Source organism: Xiphophorus maculatus, chromosome 5 (assembly GCF_002775205.1).
Source record: "Xiphophorus maculatus strain JP 163 A chromosome 5, X_maculatus-5.0-male, whole genome shotgun sequence".
Lineage (NCBI taxonomy): Eukaryota > Metazoa > Chordata > Actinopteri > Cyprinodontiformes > Poeciliidae > Xiphophorus > Xiphophorus maculatus.
Genome location: NC_036447.1, coordinates 4,832,150 through 4,841,422, shown reverse-complemented (window position 1 = coordinate 4,841,422; position 9,273 = coordinate 4,832,150). Strand labels below are relative to the sequence as shown.

The 9,273-nt window shown below is 36.9% G+C and overlaps 1 protein-coding gene across 1 annotated transcript; it reads right to left on the bottom strand.

Moving 5' to 3' along the window:
- Nucleotides 1–1,548: 1,548 nt before the first annotated feature.
- LOC106700002 (perforin-1-like) lies at nt 1,549–6,852 on the bottom strand. The gene is made up of 8 exons (XM_023334545.1): nt 6,782–6,852; nt 6,078–6,353; nt 5,922–5,998; nt 4,168–4,213; nt 3,754–3,896; nt 3,529–3,667; nt 3,360–3,440; nt 1,549–2,011 (listed from the first exon to the last, which is right to left on the bottom strand). The coding sequence occupies exons 1-8, from the start codon at nt 6,785–6,787 to the stop codon at nt 1,604–1,606; spliced, it is 1,176 nt and encodes a 391-aa protein (XP_023190313.1). The 5' UTR covers nt 6,788–6,852; the 3' UTR covers nt 1,549–1,603.
- Between the last annotated feature and the right edge of the window lie 2,421 nt (nt 6,853–9,273).

Genomic DNA, 9,273 nt, shown 5'->3' with positions numbered 1-9,273 from the left:
CTGATTCAGATTCCATGCCAAGATAAGGGTAGGATTGCAGACACAGTTGAAAATTTAACAGACCACAATGATAGACCTGAGTCACCTGTCAGACTGTCAACAATCGGAGGTAAGACAGATGAGTAGCCCTTGCAACTGCATAACTTCAATAACCACTCTTGTTAACAGTTGCTCTCTCTCCATCAACAATGTGCACTTGTTACAGACTATATATTTTTTAGTGGCTCAATATAAGCCCCAAGGTTGTTATTTTATCAACACTAAGGGAACGTCCGAAGCCACCACATTTCTAAAAACATGTTCATGGGTTTTACATTAATTAGAAGAACCAAAAATAATAGATGGCTCAATTAATTTCACTGTCCACAGATCTTATTAGAAATTTAATGCATCTTTATTAAGCAAGCTTTTAGCAAGGGTAAGTGACAGACAGGTTAATTATCAATGATTACAACTTAACAATAAAAATGTAAATTATTATAAACCACCTTCATCCTTTCCTAACTTCTTTCCCTAAAGTGTGTCACTAATTTACTGAGCGTGGCTTTGGGGTGCAGTTCAACTTATACCCAGATGATGGATGACCTTAGCAACAGAAAACTTCAATGTCCTTGGTTAGAGTCTTTGTCCTCAAATGGCAAAATCCTCTTCTGAATAGAAGCAAAGTAGAGCTGGTTGTTGTCTTCCGTACACTCAGATCTTCATCACTTAGTGACCTTTGTCTTTCCACCAAGTCTGTTGTAGTAGCCTTGAGATCCTTGGGTTGAGTGCAGAGCAGAGATTGAATCAGGAACCAGGGTTGAGGGTCGATGGGTCTTGTCCCCCTCCTAGCAGTGCAAAGTCTTTGCTTCTCCATGGTTCCAGGGTGTGGTCCTCTGCTGGTCTTCTGTCTGCATCTTCTTGTTAGCTTGACTTCAGCACCGAGAACTAAGAACACTTTGTTCCTCTTTTCATGGGTTTTTATACTCTCTCATTCCATAGTTGTGTATGGCGTGATGGTTTACGTGACTTCTCAAACATTTGATGGCTTCGTGGAAAAGTATCAAATCTTCCCACAGCAGTCAACGTCTTGCTCACTTCTCCTTTTGTTGTTTGTCCATTGACCATCTGGATTCACCTCTCTAATCTAGTTTCGAAGAAAACATTCCAGTTCCTCTTTGGAGCTCCCCTGCTTTCCTGCTCAGCTCTGGCCCTGACTCCTGCTCTAATTATAACACAGTCTGAGAACAACATGTCACTATGCTTCACACAATTTATGACTGCTTCAGTTACAATTCTGTGTATGCTGTGTGATCACCATAAATCATTAACATAATCATCTTTCTGATTTAATTATTCAAACATAACTTCTTTTGATAATCATCTGAGTTTTTAATTCTATTCACCATTTATTCATTTCTTGATCTGCTTTTCATTACATCAACTCTTTGTATAATCATCAGTAAATCAAAATACAAAAATCCTTATTTTAATAATCATTGATAAATCAAAATACAAGAATACATATTTTATTATCAATCAGTAAATCAAAATGCAAGATTACTTATGTCTCCCAGGACTTTATGATCTGTTGTCTGCATTTACCTGGAAAGATCTCACCACTCTATACTGTTTTTGACGACTGAATAGAACCCTCACAGTCTGGCTCTTGGAGTGATTTCTTCACAGCATTGTCCTTCAAATACTCCTCAATAGCAGCTTTCATCCCTGCCTGTTGAAGTTTGCTTGGCACGAGCTGATAGAGAGGTCGTAGGGAGAACGAAACAACATCTGGATGTTCTATCAGGCTCTTTAGCCAGTTCATGTAGGCTGTGGAATCACTTTTGGAAATTGAAAACTCCCCCAACCAACCATCTCCTCCTGACACCTCTGAGTGGTGTTGGTGAAGACCAGAGCTGAAGTTAGTGGCAGAGTCCTGGCTTTGTAGGACACTAATGCAAGATTTCTGGACACTAGAGATTTCCAACTTCCCCAAGCCAACAGCAACACCCATAGATAAACAGGAGTGGATCTGGATGGAAGAACAGCAAAGAGATTTAAAAAAAAGCTGCATTTCACCAGACATTTACATAAAGAGTGTTAAGAAAAATGATTATTTTTTTGGTGCTTAATACAGTTAATCTTACGACATGTGTAAAGGTATAGCCAATACTCTTATTTGGAACAGGTCTCGTCTGAGATGCGGTAAGCAGACAAAGCAGGGCCCTTTTTTTCCTCCCCCGCTGACAGACACAGCAATAAAATTTACAGTCCGAAGGGGCAAGAGACTCTTTGGCGTCACTGCCCGTACCAGACAGAGATGAACACGAGGTGGTCCGCCCTTTTACTTAGACAAAAACCAGACACTTTGCCATAATGAGGGGAGTTTCCAAGTTTTTCTGAGTCCCTGAGGGAGTTTCTAATTGGTCAAAGAACGGAACGCCTTGACTGCATATATTAAATTGAAGGAACACCCACTCACTATAAAATTTGGGTCAATGCTGAGATAGAGAGAGAGAGCGGCCGCTATTTTTTTGCCTTTTTGTATTTGTTTTGTGTTTGTCTGTCTTCCCCCTTGTGTGTCTTTATTTTTTATGAGAAAAATGCATATCTCTGTTCCTCTGCAGCTTTGTTGTTCATTGCTTGGTATGAGATTAAACTCTGTGATCTGTGACGTCAACACGCTTTGTTGTTGTTTCGTTTTAGCAGCACGCCGTCGCTGCACGTCGCCCACGGAGAGCGTCACTCGCCAGGGACTCGGGAGAGAAAAGAGGAAAGAGCCAAAACTTTTTGTCCAAAGCTAGCATTAAATGATCCTCTTTTTTAATAAGAGCCAGACACAAGCAGAGAAGAATATGTTCATGTAGAAATTCTTTTAAATTAAAATGGACAAAATAAAACAAAAAAAAAAATCACACTTAAAAATACTTAAAGTAGGTTGTTGGAAGCGATGAACTTCATATTTTTGCTGCTTCATGTATTTGGTAATAATATAAACAGGGGTGAAAGTAGTTTTAAATTCTTGCCGGTACTATGACAATATTTTTATGAGGTACTATGTGCAAATAAGTATGAAAATAATAATAATAATAACAGTAACAATAATAATAACTGTAGTTTTGCTTGAGTAGCCTACATTATTTTTGTACTCTTTCCATCACGGCTAGCATGTATAAACATTGATAAACAATTTTATCAATGACGATAAATGATGATGATGGCCTTATTACGCCGTTCTCCTGGTACTGCGTACCGACCCAGAATCTTTTACCCTTACGCAGTACCAGACCTTATTGGCTTACTTTCTCTCCTCGGTGTTAGAATCATGGAAGTATCACATATGGTTGTGTAAAAATCTGTTATTTTGTACATTTTGTTACCTCACTTGAGGTTAATCCATCCAGGGAAGACAAACAGCTTCGTGAAGATATCAGTCGTCTCAGTCGCCCTCCAAGTTCAACCTAAAACAGGTTTAAAGTTCTTTAAAATGCTTCCCTGCAGAAAAATATCTGTAACTAATTCACAATGTGTGTGTGCCAAAGTTCTCACCAGTCTGAAGTAGTGTGTGCCATAGGTGTTTATGAGATCTCTATACTCATTCTTAGTAGAGGAGTCATAGTGACTTGGCAGGATGTCTAACTGCTTTTTGAACTCTACGCTTAAGGGAGGTGTGGGTGATAATATAAATCTAGACACCAAGACAAAATTAGACAATTATTTCAATAACCATGACCTGTCAGAACTCAATGAAAAAAAATCTAATTTCCATCCTACTCATAATGGTTGCAGGTGACACTGTGTGTGCTGAAAGTGTAGCGGTCCTCTTTGCTCTGTTGTGAAGCGAACTTGTAGGCGTTGGAGCCGGTTCCTCCCACATCAAAGTTGTCAAACAAAACCTTTTCAATTTCCAAGCCAGACTGATGAAATATAGACAACACATGTAGTTTATAAGGTGTTAAATAAGAATTCATATTTTTCTTCCACTAAACTAATCACTTACGTCAGTTCTGACTGAATGCAAAGTAAAAAGATAATAAAATGCTGTTTCTTGGAAGAGTACATATTAACTGAAATGAAATGGTGAAAGAAAGAAAATCAACCAGCAAGGTTTCTATCAGGGTTGTGTTATCAAAACTCAGGGCTGCATTGAAAATATTCTGAAATGTTCAGCTTTGAGTTGTTTCTTACCGTCCAATCATTGGTGTCTTGGGATGTGTAAGCCTTAATCAGAGAGCTGTTGGACATTTTAAAGGAAGTAATTATTATTAAACATCTATACAGTTCATTTCTCATATTTTTAATAAGGTAGTTAAGCTTAGTGAATTTGTTGATTTAACTATTGTTATTTTAATACCACAGCCTTATTAGGCAGGTATTCATAAACTACAGTTATATTCAATAAATTAGAAAATGCTTCCATATGTGGCTCAGTTTTCAGATTAAAAGTACATTTGAAAATAACCTCTAAGGAGGTAACAAACACACTTTTCATTCCTCTGTATCAGAAAATATCTTATTGGTTTGCTGTGTTATTCCAATTTTCAAAGTTAGGTCTGCATTAGTGGTATGTTGAAAATCTTCATAATTAACAGAAATAAAGGCTTTAAAAATTCATATGTGTGGAATTATTCTATATAATGTTTCACTTAGTGATAAAACTTCTGAAACAAATGGACTTTTCAATAATATTCTAATTTAGTGAATGGGTCTGTATTTGCCTATTTTCTTCACTTGGTGATTTTAATCAAAATTTCTAGTTTGTTAATAATTTTCCTAACTAATTATTTATAGTTATTCAGTCCCCATAAGAAGTGCTGTCTTTGATTCAGGGGTTTGGTTTAGGACTAAGGAGTGACTTGAATTTAGGTCTGGTTTCAGGTCAGAGTCAGATTTTTATATGCACAGACTAAAGATGTTAAGTTGTCTTGTCACAACAGACAAAGTGAAATAGACATGAGGTGTGAACTATGCAACAAACCGCTCTCTCCAAACAGAAATGGTTTGACTAGAGAAAATATTTTTGACTTACAGTTTACACCATCAAATATTTGAAGGTGCTCGACTTAAAAATGAAAGTCTGCTGCTTTGAAATGCAATTAAAGTCAATAAGAAAATTGTTTAGGTTTTAACTCAGAAATTAAAGTGCATTAGGTTCATTTAACAAGAAGAGACATGTTGTCTAAACATTGTTTTTTAAAGTTCTGTTAGCACGTTAATCTTGAATTGTGAGTTTTAACTTAATACTGGACTTTAAACCAAATAATCATTTCACAATATGCAAGAAAAAAAAACTTCCTTCTCACATTTCTGTATTATTTTCACTCACCTTATCAAGTTAAATAAAATATGTATTTTATATTGGACAAATTAAAATTCTTGTTTCAATTTGATTAGAACAAAAATTATCATTTGCTAATGAATTTAACAAAGATCGACATAAAAACATAAATTCTGCTCAAAACTTTTAGCAGAGACTTACAACTTATTAAAATGAACATTTACCTTAATAACACACCAAAGTTAGATCAATGTAACACACATCCATCTCTGGATACAAAAACATGCCGCTAAGCATTCTGGGAAATAGTTCCCATTCCTGTGTTTTTCTCCTATAAACTGAACCTACAGTATAAACCTCTGAGTTTATAGGTTTAGCACCAACTTATAAACTCCAGTTTATTCAACTCTTTTAGGTTTGACAAAAGTAATAAAATGCTAACATGGCTTACTACTATTTCTTTCACAAACTTTAGGTTTTTATTTAGGTGAAAAATCTAAGATTAAATTCATTTTACTGTGTTGGTCTACCACATAACTGTCCAATAAACATACATGGTTGATTGGAACATGTAACTGTAACATGTAAAACAAATCCAGTAATTGTTAGTTTAATTATGTGCTTCAACTTTTACAGTGTTCACAATCCAGTTTAAATACTGTACCTAACAGAGGTGTGATAACTGCTGATGATGTCAGGATTGCATGGACTGGCACCCCAGGAAGCAAGAGAATATGGACGCTTAAAATGAAGAAAAGTCGCATTATTGTTAATCCCTCAAGTCAGACGTGCAGCTGTTTATTTATGCATCTTTAATTACTTTTTGGTAGGCATCATTTTGAATAGGGTTGGTGCAGAGTTTACAGGTTTTGCTGGGGCTCAGGTAAGTCTTCACATCAATCACATGAGCTCCTTTTCTTTGCAGTGTGACTATATCAAAACCTTCCCCCACCAGGCTGTGGCCTGGTACAAAAGGAGCAGCATCACACTCGCTTTGGGTCCCGATCCGACAGGTCGGAAGAGAGGGGTGAACAAGGAGGACGATTAGTAGAAGAAGAGCTGAAGTTGAATCAGGCAGCATAGCTGTAGTCAATAGCTAAAAAAAAGGGAAAAAAGGAATTAAATTGTTTTTTACATAGTGCATGGCATTTTCCTTATTTCTATGACTTTTTTATACATCATATAAGAAAGTTAGGTAACACTGTATTTGAAGGGGTGTGCATAAGACTGACATGACACTGTCATAAACATAACATATGCCTGGTGGGCTTTATAATGGGTATGATAACACATGCAAAAATAAAAAAATAACTAAACAGAGAAACATATGTGAAAATGTACATAAAAGTTCAAACATGTATGAATTAAATGCAAAATTGTTTCAATACATATTTAAATGTATTTAATGCCTGGGTAAATATATGCTTACAGTGCCATTCATTGTAACAGTATAGCACTACTGTTGGGAACTGGGGCTTTTGGTTTTTCTTTGTGGGGTTTTTTCTGTTTGCCTGCTGCTTTCACCTTCATCCACCAGATGGTGACAAGAGACTGCACATCTGGAGGGGCGTGCCCGTTGACTCTGTCAGCGCACCTGTTATTCATCACTCAATCTTCCTGGAGCTTAAGAGGAGCAGACTGCCAACCTGAGTGTTTGCCAGTAATGGTACTCTGAGGCCCCTTAGCGATAACTCTCTGTGCTTTCCTTAGAAGAACTTCTGGTAATCGACTCTTGTTGCCTCTCTGAGCTGTTCCCTCGTCACGAGAGTCTCGTGACGCCTTGGGAAACTACATGTGAAGCCCAAGACCTGGCTTCCTGGATTCCCTCCCTCGTAACGGCGTGGATAGTTACCCACTAGTTGCCGTGTCTCTTCTCCGCCTCTGCAAATTAGCCATGAAGCCATAGCGATCCCAGCTGGCAGTCGGATCGCTCCTCTGTTTTCCTCCACGCCTGAACTTATCTGTCCGCCCTCCACCGCAGTCTCCACATCACCAACCAGAACTCACTCAGTTGAGACCTCTGTCTGGAACCTGGATTACTCCAAAGACACCCACAAAGGAACCAAGACCACAAACCCACAGTTTCCTCTCTTCTAGGCAGAAGCGAACTTTAAATCAAGTAAGTTTAATTTCTCTTGACCTTCCCATTTCCGACAACCTCGAACTCACCATCTTTCTTTGCTGCTCTTCAGTGTGCAGACGATTCAATGTGCCCACCCCAAGGATCCGAACCACTCACCGAACCATTTATTATTGTTTAAATAAACTTGATTTATCTGTTTTCCTGGTGGTGTTCAGCATGTGGGTTAAGAAACTGGAGCCAACATGACTATTACCCATTGAATTTGGAGGGTCTGGCTGACAGATAAAATAAAGTCAGGATGTGCTGCTAACACAGGACAATAACCAGAAATGAATAGAAGTCAGACTTAATGGTTAAATACTGTGATTACTTGCCCATGCATTGAATACAGTTGAATATTTATTGAAACAATTACACATGTAATTCATACATGCATTTGAACTTTTATGTACATTTTTACCTATGCATTTCTGTTCATTTTTTTCAGCTTTGCATGTGTTAGCGTAATCCAATATCACAATTTTGAGATAGAGTATTTGTTTACGGGAGCAGCAGTTAATGATGGTGAAACATTAGTAAACAGTTCTAGATAACACAAAAAGTTTCAGCCTGTAAATATTTGTGAAGGAAACAATGAAGTTCATTCATTAATCTGATTTTACTCCCATTTTATTATTCTTTATATTTCTTTTCTCTTATCAGTAGTTATGTTACATGCCAGTAGTTAAAGAAAGAAGTTATTCACATAATAATTCAGCTGTGAAGTTGGGCTATTTAGTTAATAAATTCTGAGACTCGATTAGAAATAAGCATATCAGTGATTATTCCTTGTTGTGTGAAGAGTTTCTTCATTCCCTCATCAGAGACTGAGCCTGGATTTATCAATTAAATAATAAATTATGGATTACAATTCATAATAATTACATAAGCCAAACTTCGAAGCGAGTTCTGATTCCCAACAACTTTGAGGTTGCTTGTAAGGTTGCTACAACATTTTTGGTTTCCACAGATCTTTGATTTCAACAAACAGCCACACATCTCCACCACATTAATATCAGTGGAATTATAAATTCAAGGGCTGCACTGATGTATTACCCATCCAATTTATCTGTGTCGATTTCCCTAATTTTAGGAAATCGGTGATTGGGCGATTTTTACATGTGAAGCCGATATTATCCAACGATTTTATCTACCTTGGCAAACGTATTTAAAGCAACTGCTATCTTCTGCTCTGCTGTGAGAGGTTTGACTAGTTTGCAGTTAACAGTAGTCACCCCACTGTTGGTAACTCATCAACTTTCTCCCTATATTTAGCAAGATTACAGACAAAAAAATTAATTTCAGCCACAATTGAAATCAGCAGGTCAGGATTTTTAGTATATTTTATAATCGGTGATCAGCCAGAAACCTGCAATCGGTGCACTTCTAATATATTCATGAGAAAAATATCTTCTATAAAAATTTTTTTACAACTCAATAAACACGCAATATTTTTAATTGCTGTAGTGTATTCTAAACAAAGATACTCTTTGTATATTAAAAAAATCTTACCTGTCCAAAGCAGACTGAAAAGAAGTTGAAAGAAGCAATGTCTAAGTTAGCTGAGCTGAGAACTGTGGTTTATAAAGCAGCAGCCCTGGAGAGATAAAGATTCATACAGAACATCATGTAAAGGTCAATTGAATGTAGTTACTTTGTTTCTTGTAACTGCCGCTGAAGTTTGAGGTTTTTATTTTAGCAGTGATCTGTATAAAGTATCTACGCTAACAGAACAAACAGTTCTACAGGAACTTTTTGTTCCGGAAGAATAAATTATTTTACCGGAACTGCAATGAAGGAATACAGTAGTTTAACATCAAGTCAGAAAAAACACATAAAGAGCAACTCTAAATTTAGCTTCAGTCAATAACAGAACAAGGTAACAGTGATTGAA